A 16,520-nucleotide genomic window follows, 5' to 3' on the forward strand; every position below is an offset into this window, starting at 1 on the left:
GTAACCGAAAGGTTGCCTGTTCGATCCCCGCCGGGACACTGCTGCTGTACCCTTGGGCAAGGTACCCACAATTGCCTCAGTAAATATCCAGCTGTATAAATGGATAACATTGTAAAGAACTGTAACCTATGTTGCTTTGGATAAAAGCGTCTGCTAAATGAATAAATGTAAATAATTGCTCCTACATCTCCCAAGGATGCTGAGAGCAGCACACAAACAGTAAGTTAGGTTTAAGTCAGTGACTTTACATAATTCTAAAATGTTTCTATGACGATTAGGAAAGTAGAACGGCATGTCACACCTCCCATGTTATACTAACAGTTATCAGCCAGCGAATTTTTAGCTATTTTCATCCTTGTCCCATTTGCAATCTCTCTCACAAATTCCTTCCACGCCTCCTTAGACACATGAGGCGGTTTTCACTGGGTTTAAAAACAATAAAGGTGCGTTCTGTTACAGAAGGTCGTGTGCCCCGTATGTCCCCGTACTCTCCATTTAACTTTTTCCCTGTGGCATGATAGCAGAACGGGTATGATGTCTATCCATTGGTTTGAAGGTTCAATACAGTTCAACGTGGTGAAGCATCTAGCCGTTATTTCTTGATGTGGATTTGAGATTTCGCTCCGTGAAATGACCGTTTTACCTATCTGTGACCTTAAATGTAATTATAAGAACACAAAATCACATCTTGAATGCTCACATCTGTCGCCTGTAACTAGTGAAATACTAATTTTTCATTACACTTCTACTACACGGAGATGATGCAGTAGACAGCGTGCGCCATTCTGTTTTTTATGTTGGAACGTTCTTTGAGAAGTCAGTTACAGCAACGGACCCATCTCTTCGTTGCACCCACGCGTCTTGTACACACATGTGAGTTTTCGTCATAGTGCAGGAAAGGAGTTTCACGCGGAGGTATGGACTATCTAACCATTTCACTTTTGTAAAAAAAAAAAAAAAGGTTTGGTTTAGATGGATTCTGTGTTAAAACTGTCGCTTGCTAGATTTTGTCTTTTCTTTTTCAGCGGGTTGTCAACGTTGATCTGAGCTAGCAAACTTCAAGCAGTTACCTTGTTAGTTAGTGAGTTAAACGCTGATGATATTAATGGCTAACGTTCGATAGCTTGCAATCATTAGCTAAATTTGAATACATGACAGAACTGTTTAAACACCAAAGAATACTGAAGATTATGATATCAAAATTACGTTTTTTGCGTATAGGTACGGAGCAGTCCACTGTCCTACAGATATCCGACGTTTTTAAATTGTAAAATTGGTAGCTAACATTGAGTGCCCTGAACACATCAACCTTATAGCTGACTCTGTTGTGCATATAAGGTTCATATGGAACCAGCCGCTAAAGTCTCATGTAACAGGATTACCTTGCTAGGTAGCAATGGATTGCTGCCCACTGCCGCATGTTATGCTTTAGGTGCTTTAGAAATTAGGTTTGACGCCCCTGGTCAAATACTATGGGGCCACTGTTGCTAACTGTATGGGTTTGTTGTTATGTGTTTCAGTGGTGTCAGCCTTTGTCTACCCTCCCTGAAACTGAGGTATGACTGCATTTTATATGTACAATGAAATTTGAAATTCTGCGTAGAAGTATGTGCTGTTTTATAAAATCTTATGCAGAAGTATCACAAAAGTTCTGTGTGGAAAACGACACTGTGTGTCTGCCATATTTAGAATTTGGTGCCACTTGTTCATGGTCTTGAGGAGGTAGTGTGTGACGTGGTGATGGGCAGACTGAGGAAGAAGCACAACTGGAAAGGGAGGCAGCAGGGTGATGCACAGCCCCCGTCTGAGGAAAAGAAAACTGATGTGGTGGTGGAGCTCAAGGGTGAGTCCATTACTTGTGTGCGCTCTCATGCTGTGTATATACTATATGAGGAAAGTGGGATGGGGGTATATCTGTCATAAAACTCAAGGGGTTATATATTGCACACCCAGTATACACACACATACATACACACAAACATGACCCTACATTAGTTATGATGTGTGTCATGACTCCTATAGGCTGACTGCTTCTTTTTTTTTGGGAACAGAGTCTAGCTTTTTAATAACCAGAGGGAATCATACCAGGATTATTCTTCCCCGTGTTTATGGATAATAAAAGACAATGGTCCACCATTCTCCCACTGTTTGATGGAAAGTGCCCAAAGCTATCAGTGATCACCAGCAAACTGCTGCATGTTGACAATATTCTGAGTACTTGAAATTTCTGAATATATGAATTCCCATTAAATATCCTGAATAAATTGTGTACATGTATACATATGTGCATACATTGTTGCAGTTTACAAGCAGACATATGTTTGTTATACGCCGCAGTATGATAAGAAGGTGAAATGGAGGTTATGCAATAGCTTATGTGTGTGTGCCTGTATGTATCTCTGTATGGATCTCTCTCTCTGTATGTTTCTATTGGAGCCTGTAAACTAAAATAATTTTTGGATGAATATCTATGTTATGCAGATGGTGACGTCTTGAAGGGAGTAGATGAGAGTAATGCACTGATCCTCCCATCCACTAAAACAAAGAAGAAGAAAGTTCCTGAGAAACACACCCTTAAGAAGCAGCCCCTGACCAAGAAACAGAAGAAGCACCTCCAGAAGGTCTTGGATCTCAAGGAGAAGAAAGCGCAGGTAATATAATTTGTTTACTGCTTAGCACTGGGATAAATGCAACAGTGCAGATCCAGGGATACTAGATTTGCATGTTTTTTTCCCACATTGACAAATGTATCAAAGGCACAGTGATCGTCACCCCACATTCTGAGTCCTATTATGGAAATCTTCTACCTATAAATTTCGTGAGTGTCCTCCTCATCTGTGCACGGTTGGCACCGTCCTCAACATCCCTTCCTCTGCTCTTCTCAGCGAGCGGACGTCCTGACCAAACTGGCAGAGGTCCAGCTGCCTGACTCTGAGATGAGGATGCTGTACACCACCTCTAAGCTAGGCACTGGGGACAAGCTGTACCAGAGCAAGAAGTAAGACTCATTGTCAACAGGTCTTCCAACACATTCGCCTGCACTACAAAAGTCTGTCACCGCATTGGACCAGGCACACTTCAGTGACCTATACATATCAAGTAATACAGCTGAAGTACTTTGAATTTGAATGGTACAGACAATGTAGGAGTGTTCCTAAATTTTCAGTATCTCTTGGATTCAGTATGCTCAATTTTGTTGAAATTTACAAGCTTACCCAATGGAAAGGAGAAGAAAGCATTTTCTTTAGAGGGGTGAAGAAAATCAGAAAATTAAATATATCCACTATTAGTCAAAAGCAGTGTCTTTTAGGGCTCCTGGTTGACTCTAGGATGTGATTCTGTCTGTTGTTAGGCATCTCGAAGAGGTGCATGATGGGATGTCAGAGATAGGGAAGATCAACAGTCTGAGTGGAGCCAACCGCAAAAGGAAGAGATGGAAAGAGGAGGAGGAGGAGCAGGAGGAGAAGGGAGCTGAAGAGAGCGATAGCACTGGTTCCTCCTCTGAAGAGGAAGAGGAGGGTGAAAAGTTGGAGGCCATGGACATCCATACATCTGAGGAGCCAGCAGTTTCCTCGGCTGAGACAGTGACAAGCCAAGTGAAGGAACAGCCCACTGAAAAACAGGCCGTTCCACTCCCAAAACCAAAGAAGGAGCCCTCCCAGCCAGCAGTCTTCATACCTGTGGATAGGCTGCCGGAGATCCAGGTGAGTGTGAGAACCTTCTCCCCTAGGGGAGATTCAGCTCATCATTGATTAAGCATACTACTTATTGGTTTATTACTTTACCCATCATGATTTCTTCACACGGCTATGTATAACCAGAACAGGACCAGAGGCATAATTTAAGGTACAGATATGTTCTTTGGTATTTAGATATTCCTGCTTGGATCACATCATCCTGTTCACGCAGCCATTGTTTTACCCAACCAAATAATGTCACCAGTTCTGTCTGTGCTAGAATGGAAATCAGAATAATTTCTTCCCTCCTTGACTAGAATTGCCTATGACAAATCCCCAGTGAGGGGGGAGAAAATGCTGTTGTTCTTTACCTTTCCATGCTAGGGTATCAAGCCCAGATGTGAATGCGTCACTCTGTGCTTTCCAGGAAGCGCGTTTGAAGCTGCCAGTGCTGGCAGAGGAGCAAGTGATCATGGAGGCGGTGAAGGAGAACATGTGTACAGTGCTGTGTGGAGAAACTGGCAGTGGCAAGACCACGCAAGTCCCACAGTTCCTGTATGAGGCCGGATATGCCAGGTAACCCCATCCTGGTATGCAATACAGTTCTGCAGACTGCTGCACCAGTGTGAAGTCCAATACACATTATTCAGTTACAGTACAATTCAATCTACATATCATTGGACCTTTTCATGTCATTAGACCAGCACATGTCATTTAATTGTAATACAGTTTACTTTTCAATCATTCAAATGACCAGTACTAGATACTGTTGTGAAACCTGAATGGATTTTCCTCTGTGTCCCTGTGAAGTGGAGACGGCATCATTGGCATCACGGAGCCCAGAAGAGTGGCTGCAGTCAGCATGTCCCAGAGAGTGGCCAAGGAGATGAACCTTTCCGCTCGGTAAGCCAAGGTGTAAAACTGCTGCAGTGGTTATTCTTGTTAAAAGCAGTGGTCAAATGCAGGGGCCTATTGCGCAGGATCAAATCAGTCTTTTTATAGTGCAGAGTCTGTATTTCTGCAATGCTTATCAGATTAGCTTTTGGTCTAGAACTTTAAGGATTTATACCGAACACATTGTATCAGTAGTAACCCAGAACTCAAAATCTTCTGTCTCTAATTTCTGAACATAAATTCCAGTTGAACGGTTTAAATACTGAGCAGAACGTCTTAGGCAGATCAGGCAGGAATGCTCAGAGCATCAACTTGGTTTTGATTAACGTTTTAGGCTATGGTCGGTGTAAATATCTATATTGAATGCTTAATTCAATATCAAAACCTGATAGAATAAAATTAAATAGGATTTTTGTCCAAACCTTTAATTTGGTTACTCTTACCAAATGAAACTTGGACCGTCAGAGCAGCAAGGATATGAAGTGACTCCAAACAAGAAGAGGACAGCACAAATATCTGCTTCTGTTTATGTGTGATATTAAAGTGGCTAACCACTCTCCACTTTTCCCAGGGTGGTGTCTTACCAAATCAGATATGAGGGAAATGTGACAAGCGATACCAAGATCAAGTTCATGACTGATGGTGTGCTGCTGAAGGAGATACAGAAGGTAACTGACCCCCAACCCCCTTCTCAACCCCTTCCCAGCTCCTTGAGATGCTGCCAAAAGACTTTGGGCACATTATGAGAGAATCGTATTCCCAGCACTGTCTAATCTGCCGTGTATGTGGCCTTGTCTCTTCTCAGGATTTCTTGCTGCAGAAGTACAACGTGATCATCATTGATGAAGCCCATGAGCGCAGCGTGTACACTGATATTTTGATAGGCCTGCTCTCTCGCATCGTGCCTCTCAGAAACAAGGTGAGAATCACACAGATCACAAGTACAGTGCCTGATCTAGGAAACATTGTTGCTCAGATCTGGGGCAAGGCTTGCAAAGCTGCTTAATTATAAAAATCGAATCACTTGAAGCTTTGTGAGACATGATTTGGTGTCTTAATGAATTACAAGATAATTAAATAATCAAATTACACAAAAATAGGTACAGCTATAATGTATATAAAAACTTGTTAAAGATATTGTACAAGTATTTGATATTTTTGACTGATTGTGATTTATATTACATTATTTACATTGTCGTCATTAAGCAGGTGCTCTTATCCAGAGTGGCTTACAAGATACAAGTACAAAGTGCATCAGATAAAGTGGCATGAAAAAGTGTCTAAGTAGGACACTACTAACTGCATTTGAAAAAAGATCTTTGCCAGTTTACTTAGTGTTGGCTCTCTCCACAGAAAGGCCATCCCATGAAGCTGCTGGTGATGTCAGCCACTCTGCGCATCGAGGATTTCACGGAAAACCGGAAGCTCTTCCCTGTGCCGCCACCAGTGATCAAGGTCACCTCTCAGCCCCTTCCATCTGTTCCATTCATCTTGGTCTGACTTTTGCAGCATGCCAAAGGTCACATCAGAAAGTGCATCAGGGGCTCCTTAGTAAATTAGTGGTTGAAATCTTCACCTTAAGAGCAAGCTGACTTCTACAGCCCAAATTCGATCCCACCTGTGTCATCAGTCGATGATGACTGGGAGGCCACAACAGTAGAACAAATGGGCTCCGTTCCACCAGGGATAGGGATGGGCATGTGGGAAGGGGTTGCTTGTTTCATTGCTGTGAGTTACCTTGTAATTCATTTGGCTCCTGCAAGTTTCTCAGATGATATCAGCGGAGTAACACCTATCCTTCAATATGCACCCACTCCACTGTAGTGCACTGTGTAACTTCTAGTGCAAAAAGAGCTGTTTGCTGTGAGCAAGGGCAGGGGAGATTGCATTCATCTCACCCCAGTGATCTTGTGCAAGTGCAGAGGTTGCCACGGTGAGGTGAGCCTAGTATGGGCGCAGGTAAGATCATGTGCTGCAGTTGGAAGAGTGTAAAGGTGCTTTTGTTCCCAGTTCGGATCCTAATGTTTGGTCAAGGGGTGACCTGGCTGATCCATATTTCATGATGACCCCTGTGCTGAGTGCTGAGAATTCAGCGCTGATAGTGCGCTTGCTTGCTGCCCTGCAGGTGGATGCGCGACAGTTCCCGGTCACTGTCCACTTCAACAAGCGCACCCCCATGGAGGACTACGCTGGGGAAGCCTTTCGCAAGACCTGCAAGATCCACCGCATGTTACCCCCTGGTGAGGCATACTTCCCAGCCTGCAGCTATGTGTCGCTTGTCTACTGTTGCATAAGTACCATGTTGGCCAAGGAATAGGATTTCTTTTTTGTTTTTCAGAAAGTAATTGTAATATTTAGAATGTTGTCTCATTTATTTGATATGATGGAGCACATATGAGATTTGATATGATAGAAAATCTCTTGTATGAAAGTAAGGCAGTTTTAAATTGTATGCTGTCCTATATTTGGCCAATGTGGTACTTGCAGTATATGTTGTTTTTTCCAGTGTACGCTCATTACTATGTTACCAGCTTCATCATCCACTTACCATGCCATTTACACAAGAAATATATAGCTAAAACATTTTGTTAGGATATAGAAAGATTTTTTATTATAATAATATCGTAATGAATAGCTGAAAAACGAAGACTAGCCCTGAATGACAAGTGAGCTTATCATTCTTGAGGACAAACCTCATCATTCAAACTAATCATTTTCTCCCTTTTGTTTTTCTTTGAACAGAACAGTTTTTGTTTGCACTTGTTTTCCAGCTGAATGACAAATATGTATGTCCATCCGTCTGTCTGTTAGGTGGAATTCTTGTGTTCCTCACTGGGCAAGCTGAGGTCCACTCGGTATGTAGGAGGCTAAGGAAAGCCTTCCCTTTCCGTCCCAACCGCATGGAGGCAGGTAAGCCTGCTTCCTTCCAGGGCCTGTAGTGGGCTGTCAGTGGACAGGCATTTTTGGAGTCATTCTGGTGAAATCGCTTAAACCAGTAGTCTCAATATTAGAGCTAAAATAGTAACATTGTAGGCTGTGATAATTCATTATTAAAACATGGAAAAAGAACCCACCAGAGTATCTAGTGGCCCTGCTACTTTAACTTACCAAAGAGAAAGTCTGCCCACATCTGCCCACGGGCTGGTGGGTGTTCATTTTTGACCTTGTAGTGACTACTTGCTCTGGCTATAATTTTTCCCCCCAGAATTATTCAGAGTACACTGATATATGGCTATGTATTTCTGTTCAGAAACAGAGGAGAAGGACAGTGCAGAAGACATGAGGCAGTTCAAGAAGGCCAAACAGAAGAAGACAGTGGTATGTGGGCCGCATCAACTGCTGGTCAGAGTGACTGTGTCACAGCATCAGTCCTTTCAAATCAGAAATGATTGTTAAAAGCAGAGGTCCTGTTCCTTCCCCAGTCCTTGCCCCGCATTGACCTGGACAACTATTCTGCCATGCCAGTGGATGAGGGGGATGAGGACCGCCAGGCTGGCATCGGTGATGAGGAGGAGGGGTCTGACTTAGACCTGGAGCTAGGGGACGACCCTGGAGACTCAGGTGAGACATTCTCTAGGGGGAACAATAGTTGTCAAATCTAGATGGACAGCAAATGAGGCAGCTTCTTGTAGCAGTGATGCAAGCCCTAATCTGTGATAACTAGTGGCCCAGTCATTATATTCTCTCTGTCTCTTTAAGTTTAGTATAGTTATTTTGGTTCATCATATCCATGTTATATGTATTTAGGAGTATTACTTATTGTTTACAAGGGAGATATTGGTATTTGTACTGTTAATTAGTATTCTGAGTTGTTTGGTCATTATTGGAGATGATGTCTGCTCTCACATGGTGATTCCTATTGATTGGAGTGAATATTGTGCCCTATTGTATTGTGTTTTCCTAAGCTTACATACCTGAATATCTCTGTTTAAACCCCGATGAAGGGTGTCAAGCAAAAAATGCATTGATGTTCTGTTTTTAACTTGCTTCTATAAATAATTTAGGGAGTGTGTCTTGATCATTTGATTACCACATGTTCAACCAGCCCTCTTCGAGGGAACACCTTCTGACTCATATGACCCTAGTTTAAACCTCATCTCTCCAGTGCTCCTTCCCTGCCTTTGAGTCCTAATTTTGTGTTTGTGACACACATTATTGTCTCTGTTCTTCCGTGTGGTCAGAAGAGAAGACAGACCCCTCACTCCCCCTCTATGTCCTTCCTCTCTACTCTCTCCTGGCTCCTGAGCAACAGGCTAAGGTAAGTGCAAGGTCACTTTGACTTCCTTGGTTTCTAGCTCTTAAAACAGTTTAACGCCTCAGACACAGTCTGTTCAAGTGGACCGAACCCCTTCAGATGTCCGATGTCACCTGTTAATTTGTTTGTGTGTGCAGGTGTTCCGCCCTCCGCCAGTTGGCACCCGATTGTGTGTGGTTGCCACCAACGTGGCCGAGACTTCCTTGACCATTCCAGGCATCAAGTACGTGGTAGACTGCGGTCGTGTCAAGAAGCGGTTCTACGACCGCATCACTGGGGTCTCCTCCTTCAAAGTCACATGGACTTCTCAGGCCTCAGCCAACCAGAGGGCAGGGCGAGCAGGCCGCACAGAGCCAGGCCACTGTTATAGGTAAGGGGTCAAATGGTTCTTTTCTTGGGTTTTTGGATTGTCCAAGGGTACGGATGTCTTCATGCACTGATGATGGTGTGTGTGCATGTGTGTATTTGTGTGTCAGGCTCTATTCCTCTGCAGTGTTTGGTGACTTTGAGGAATTCTCAGAGGCCGAAATCACACGACGACCGGTGGATGACCTGGTCCTGCAGATGAAAGATCTCAATATCGAAAAGGTAATAGGGAGGGAGAGACTGCAGTGACAAAAGAACCTTTTCCTTGCTCTATGGCCCCAAGCAGAGTGCTCATCCTGTTCGCTTTTCCCATTCACCACTCTGAAATAAGGGTTGGCAACAATGCTATTCAGAAAGTCTAATTCGAGATCTCCCTCTGGTCAGGTGGTGAACTTCCCTTTCCCCACACCCCCCTCCATGGAAGCCTTGGTGGCCGCCGAGCAGCTGCTTGTGTCCCTGGGAGCGCTGGAAGAGCCGCCGCGATCTGGCAGGTGGGCCGTTGTCATTCTTGTCACTGTCATCATATGCAGCTCTATAGCAGCCGGTGTTGGCGAAAGTTTCACAAACTTTAATTCTGTTCAGTTCCAGTTCACTTTAAATTCCATCATTTCATTTCTAAGTCCAGACTGTTTAAATCAGAGTCAGTTCAGTCCTGCTCATTTCCAATTTTAAGTCAATTCGAAAAATACAATTCTCCCACAATTCCCTCAATTCAGTTCCCTCTATACCAGTTAATTTCCCTCAGTTTAAATTCCTTTGCATCCCATAACTCAAGCCCATAGGCAGAAAACACTTACATTATGTTTAACAAAACTGATCTAAAATGGACAACATTAATCTATATTGAAATGTGTATCAGTACATGATCTCATGTTAACTATTCATTGCAAAACCTAAGTGACATACAATAATGTATATATTTATAAGTATTTAATGTAGTTTTGATCTTTTTACATGATAGAGCATGGTTTTGCTGTGCTAGTGAAAAATGTTAGCTTGCCCTGTTTTGTTGGAGAAAAAAAATGAAGTCATGTTTTCTGTTTTATTTACACCTGTCACACCAGTGTATACACAAAGTAGTACTTTCCAAGACGAGTTCGAACAGGTCTACAGAAAACAATATATACACACTATTAACTGCCTAGATCTTTACAGCAGTTCTTGAAATGCAATATCAGATAAGTTGCGTGGTTCAGGTCAAGAACTTTGCCTGCAGCACTAAACAGTCTCCCAGCCAATTCAGAAGATGCTGTTATTGCCAGATACTTGTTCAAATGCAGAATATCCTTATATATAAAAGAATATATTTGTCACTTCATGAGTGAATTCATGAATTGTCCCCTGAATTGCAATTTAAGTTGGAACTGACCCCCACCCCTTGAAAACAGAATCTGCCTGTCATTCCCTGTCTCTAAGCCAGGGAATATGTGCTCTATTTTGAAATGGATTATTCAGTTGAAGTTCTGCAAAGGTTCTTTACTTATGAATTTCAGTGGATGAGTTGTTTCCACAGAGCAGAGAGGGACTGGGTCATCGTAGCTGAAGTGCCTTTGATCTTTTCTGCAGGCTGAAGGAGATGGAGAGGGCACGCCTCAGCTGTCCCATAACCCCCCTGGGTCGAGCTATGGCCTCCTTCCCCGTGGCGCCACGCTTCGCCAAAATGCTGGCACTGGGGAAGCAACAGGACTGCCTGCCTTACGTTATCACTGTGGTGGCAGCCATGACTGTCAGGGAGATCTTTGAGGAGCTAGACAGGTCAGTGAATGCACAGGACTTTGTGAGCCCATGACAGCAGACAGGCGTAACAGGGTGTTTATGGGCCTGTGGTTTTTGACCATCTTGTTTTCTGTGTCTCATGCTTTCTCCTTCACCGGTTCTCTCCCTCCATGCCCCAGGCCTGCAGGCAGCGAAGAGGAGAACTCAAAGCTGGCAAAGAGGAGAGCGCGTCTGGCCCAGATGAGGAGGCTCTGGGCAGGGCAGGGGGCATCGCTGCAGCTGGGAGACCTCATGGTCATGCTGGGTACGATGCTGATGCCGTGGAAGCTAGCCAAATTGAGTGAAGTTGTATTTGCATGTCTTTTGACTTAATGTTCTTATGTAACCTTTTGTGCTACACACAAAAGATAAACGGCATGCAAAAATACTGAAGAATCATTCCTGTTCTGTTAGAATGAGTCCACTGGTCTTGATGGTCACTCTAAGTACTGTAGTGATGAGGGTGTGGTTTTTGGAGATTTTAAACTGGTCCTGTCTGGGCAGGCGCGGTGGGGGCCTGTGAGTATGCTGGTTGCACCCCAAAATTTTGTGAGGAAAACGGGCTGCGCTACAAAGCCATGCTGGAGATCCGCCGATTGAGAGGCCAGCTCACAACAGCAGGTAGGCCTCCGAACAACCAGGAAAACCTTTCAGCCACAAACCCAGTCTCTGTCTGGTCTTCTTCACCTTGACCATTCTCACTGTAATGTACTGTCTGTGTGGCTTTGTTCTTAAAAACAGTTTAGTAACATTATGTGTTTTTTACACTAAAAGGCTATGATTGCATGTCATCATTATGTGTGATGTCTTAGACAGTAAAGTGGAATGTACTCAGTTTTGGATGCTCCTTTTATGCAGTCTGTTCTTTTGGCAATGGTATCCCCATCCCCTCTCCTCTTGCAGTGAATGCCATCTGCCCCGAGGCAGGGCTGTTTCTGGATTCAAAGATGGCGCCCCCTACAGAGAGCCAGGTGCGGTGCTTACGGCAGATCGTGCTAGCTGGGCTTGGCGATCACCTGGCACGTCGGGTGCAAGCTGAGGAGCTGCTGGACCCCAAGTGGAGGAATGGGTACAAGGTGGGGGGATGCTGCCACCTAATGGCCACCACATCACACTGCGCACAGTTCACCTCATCACCACATTTGTGCTCCAGCATATTGCCTCGCTGTTATTAACCAGGACTCTGAATCTTTCCTTTTCATTGGTTGTATTTTTTTCTTGTGATTCCCTTGTTCTTTATGTGCATCATGTTTGTCTGTATGCAGACTCCACTCTTGGATGATCCAGTATTCATTCACCCGTCCTCAGCTCTGTTCAAGACACTACCAGAGTTTGTGGTGTATCAGGAAGTGACGGAGACCACCAAGATGTACATGCGAGGTAGCTGCTTAAGATCCCATCTGAGAGACAGCACATTGCCATTCTGTCATTCTGAGCAGCAGCAAAAAGCTGAAGTCGTCTTGTCTTGTCTCGTATAGGGGTGTCAGCAGTGGAGTGTGACTGGATCCCTCAGCTCCTGCCACAGTACTGCCATTTTGGGAAACCTCTGGAAACCCCCCCTCCACGATTCTGTCCTGAGACTGGACGGGTCAAGTGCCACTGCGATAGCACCTTTTGTATGTCAGTCCATCAGCAACCATTTGCCCTCAGTTGTGTCACGTCCTGGTTACTTTTTACAGATTTTACAGATTTTGTTTTGTAACAGAGGTAAAGTGTGGTGCAGAGCACTGACCCATAATCTGTAGTTTCTTTGTTTTTTTTTATTTGTCACAGCAAGGTTGTGTTGCGTTTGCTGATCTTGGGATCTTGGAGGGAACTACTCGAAGCATGGCTTTTCCTCTGTTGTAGCCCTTTGTTAATCTGCACTTGTTTGATAGAGCCAGCTGTTTGGTGTAGCGTTTTTCAGTTAGTGTTATGGGTGTGAATTCAGCATGATGCACTGCAGTGAACTGTTTACCAAAGCACATTATCTGAATTGCACTACAAAAGACCCAGCAGTATAAAAGAGTAAAGGACCACATATCAGCGGGCGAGTAATGGTGTGCATGTGCAGCTGCTTTGCTGTCTGTGTGTGGCCTGTTGTTCTGTCTGTTCCTGCGTGACAGTTGCCATGCTGTTTTCATCTTTGCCTACAAAGTAAATCCTGCAGATGTGTAACCCTTTGTTCTTCTCCTGCAGTTCGTGTTGGCTGGAAGCTTCCTGCTGTTGAGATGGATTATCCAGAAGGCCTGGAGCGCTACAAACTGTTTGCCAAATTTCTGCTGGAAGGACAGGTACACCGTTGAGGGTTTGAACTAGATTATCAATAGGCACCTGTTTTTCAGATCAGAGCTGGTTGATATATAATTTAAATTATTATCTGGTTCTAATTGCTCAAACTCTGCTTCTTCTGAAGAGATGACTGGCGATATGGTTGATATTGAAATACCTTGTGTGGTATTTCACTCCTGCTTCAAAGCCACATAAGAAGCTCTGTGTAGAGATTTAGTTTCATGAAGAGGCTTAAACATACAAGTCATGGAAATACAGTGTAGACTATTATTGTGTGCTCTTTGTTTCAGGTATGTCCAAAGCTGAAGTCACACACCAGTTACCTGCTCTCCAGTCCCTCAACTATGCTGAAGACTTGGGCAAAGTAAGGATGGCATTTTTGACTCAGACTTGGTAAAGGAGTAGAAGTCATTATAGTTCATGCATTGGCCGTCAGCAGATATCCAAACCCAACTGTGTATCAAAACTGTAATTCAGTCATGTGATATTGAATTGACTGATATCCTGTGCTCAGTGATATCTGGGCTGCCAATGACTGTCTCTTTTTGTTTCACAGGCTGCAGCCCCGCACTGAAGCCTTGCTGGGGGTGCTGGTGTCCGAGAAGGCAGACTGCCGAGCAGCTCTGCTGTCAGCATGGCAGAAGAATGACAAGTGTGAGTGAAGCCCTCGGTCACAATGTCACTGGATAGTGTCGCAGGGTTAAGCACCCTCAGTCGCCCCACAGCATGCAGCCTCTGAGTTGAGATATTCTGCCTGCTCTGCACAAAGACCCAAACATCCAAGCAGAAACTGAACACATTCATTAAAAGCTCATTCACATATCCACCCCAGGCTCTCTCTGTCCGCCGGCTGTGTGTTGCCACAATATGACAGATGTTGATAGCTGAAAGAATTCTTTGCCCTCATTTGTCCGTTTGTACAGAATGTTTCTTCTTAAAGCCTCACTTTTGTGTTTGCAGATCTTTTGTCAGCTTACTGCCAGTGGCTTCCTGAAGCCAAGCACCAGGAAGTGGCCAAGAGCTGGCCACCCATCTGATCAGGTGTCTACCTGACCCTTTTCAGTACCAGTCACCTATAGCAGCGTTGCACATCACTCAAATACAATGCATCCTCTTGGAGAAAAGTCAAAGATGCAGGAATTTTTTATACAGCATTTCTTCCCAACCAGCTCATTAAATGCCTCTGACTGTTTTCTATTACAGAGTCCTTTGTGGTTTTTCAGGCTGCTTCTGTTACTGTAGTTATTACAGTGATATCAATGTTACCATGATGGAACCAGGACTCTACATGTGTCTTTGTAATGAGTATTAGTCCTTGTACATCTGGTATTTGTAAGACTTATGTACATAGAATGTCTTAATTAAAGAAAGAATACAAACATGCAGTTGCACTTTTTCTGAAATACATTAATTTCAGTCGTACTATGCTCGTAGTATTATCAGCAGATTGCAGTTCATTTGTAAAACTGTCTTGAATACACCTCATTGAGGCTACATTACAACTTACAATGGTATAAGTAGTATAAACTAAACGTAATCCAGGTTCCATAAAATAACAGTTATTTAATACATTGTGAAATTTTTAATATTTTTATAGTGTCTGCTCTCCCTGTGCTCACTAACCAGATTACACCAGAACAGACACTGGGCAACCAGTCATCTAATACTTCATATTAGATACCGAAGTGTATCTGTTCAAGCTGAACGAGCAACAGTATCAGACCAGCCTAACAACACTCCCAGAGTAGTGAGCGTGATCGTAAAACTTACAGTGTGCCCCAGTAGAGAGTGGCACCACAGTAGGAGGTTAATATCCTCCTACAACGGCAATAAAAGATATACTGGTAAAACGGATAGTGAGGTAGCCACACTTTAAGCTTCTAACAGTGGTGTAAATTCAGTGGTAAATACGTGGTGACGATAGTAACAGGTTTCTGTTAATTACTGATAATAATACTGATACTAGTTAAACCTATACGCCCTATGGCAATGTTTCCCACAATGGCATTACATTTCAAAGATCAAGAATCTGTGCTAATAACCTAACCTCACTTCCTGTAAATCTCTCATGATAGGGGCATCTGGCAAATGAATACATGTAAATGTAGTTAGCAAACTGATCAATTAATGAATTAAGTGCTCAAAAGACGTGTTTGACTAAATATATCTTGCTATGGTACGGGTTATGAAGAGTTTAAATCAAAATCATTTTACATTACTCTATTTAGGTCAATATAATCACAATTTATGTTTTATCACATCATCTCTGGTATGCTGCTCTGGGTATAGACTTTCCCTATCGTTGAGTCATTTAAAATTATACCAATTGCGATCCATGTCCAAAGTTTTGAGTGACCGGCACCATGCCAAGTAAAATGGTAAAGAAGATATGATTTGGCTAAGCTCTCTGAGTAAGTGTCACTCGTGGGAAATCGCCAGGCAGGTGTTGAGCTCGTGCAAGGGTAGTGGCGTGATGGTTTGCTAACTTGACAGCTGAAATAAGGGAACGCAGAGGAGTTACCAAACAACAAGAAGAAAACGCCATGGTTATCATTTTAATGTAATAAAATTAGAAATTACAGCTATGTTTCCTGTCTAGGATTAAGAAAATTAAAATAGGTGGCTGTAAAACAGCCTACACAGACCAACCCGGCACAAGACCCTAAAAGTAAAATGGTTTCTGTGGCATGCAGTTATGGACAATATTGCAGTATAGATTTGAATTGTTAATGAGTATAAAATCGCTTCACAGCGTAATAATGTGGAATCACAGATTTTTTTTTCATTATGGAATTGTATTATTGTACTGATCTGGAACGTTTAAACTTGCCCAAACTTCGCTGTCACCGAATGATTCTGACCCCTGTTCCGTCACACTGGTCTGGAATTGCATGAAAGGATACATATTCCATTTACCAGAAGATCAGGTCAGTTGTCCAGAGAGGATTTTAGGGAGAACTCTTATCATGCTAATTCTACGAATGGAACAAAGGCACATTTCGTTATACCAATAGAGGTATAGTCACTTTTGGTTAAGCTGTAAAAATACAGCAGTAGCCTTCAGGAATATAGTTTTGTGAGCTTCACTAGAATTGCCATTGATCAAGATGTTTGACAATTGTGGACCCACTCTTGGTTTTCTTGCGCTGTAAATCAACTGGTTATGAAAAATGTAAATGTAACGTTAAATGAATTCGTTTGGCGTATTTTTTTCGTATGTTACATTATCATATAATTTCCCTGACATTATGGTCCTGGGTATGTGTGGTTATTGTATTGTACTGGTCCACTCCTGTCGGATA

General features: G+C 43.2%; 1 protein-coding gene across 1 annotated transcript; it reads left to right on the forward strand.

Annotated features, from left to right (window-relative positions):
* The first annotated feature begins 843 nt into the window (after positions 1-843).
* dhx37 (DEAH (Asp-Glu-Ala-His) box polypeptide 37) lies at positions 844-14,392 on the forward strand. Its single transcript, XM_036526942.1, has 29 exons — positions 844-915; positions 1,521-1,556; positions 1,690-1,843; positions 2,482-2,651; positions 2,886-2,998; positions 3,353-3,704; positions 4,105-4,253; positions 4,488-4,580; positions 5,143-5,239; positions 5,377-5,490; positions 5,925-6,026; positions 6,697-6,811; positions 7,383-7,481; positions 7,822-7,889; positions 7,994-8,132; positions 8,753-8,829; positions 8,964-9,196; positions 9,303-9,414; positions 9,577-9,683; positions 10,759-10,947; positions 11,088-11,212; positions 11,452-11,568; positions 11,851-12,023; positions 12,213-12,327; positions 12,426-12,563; positions 13,126-13,220; positions 13,509-13,582; positions 13,775-13,872; positions 14,179-14,392. The coding sequence occupies exons 3-29, from the start codon at positions 1,741-1,743 to the stop codon at positions 14,253-14,255; spliced, it is 3,444 nt and encodes a 1,147-aa protein (XP_036382835.1). The 5' UTR covers positions 844-915; positions 1,521-1,556; positions 1,690-1,740; the 3' UTR covers positions 14,256-14,392.
* Positions 14,393-16,520: the final 2,128 nt, after the last annotated feature.

Source organism: Megalops cyprinoides, chromosome 4 (assembly GCF_013368585.1).
Source record: "Megalops cyprinoides isolate fMegCyp1 chromosome 4, fMegCyp1.pri, whole genome shotgun sequence".
NCBI lineage: Eukaryota > Metazoa > Chordata > Actinopteri > Elopiformes > Megalopidae > Megalops > Megalops cyprinoides.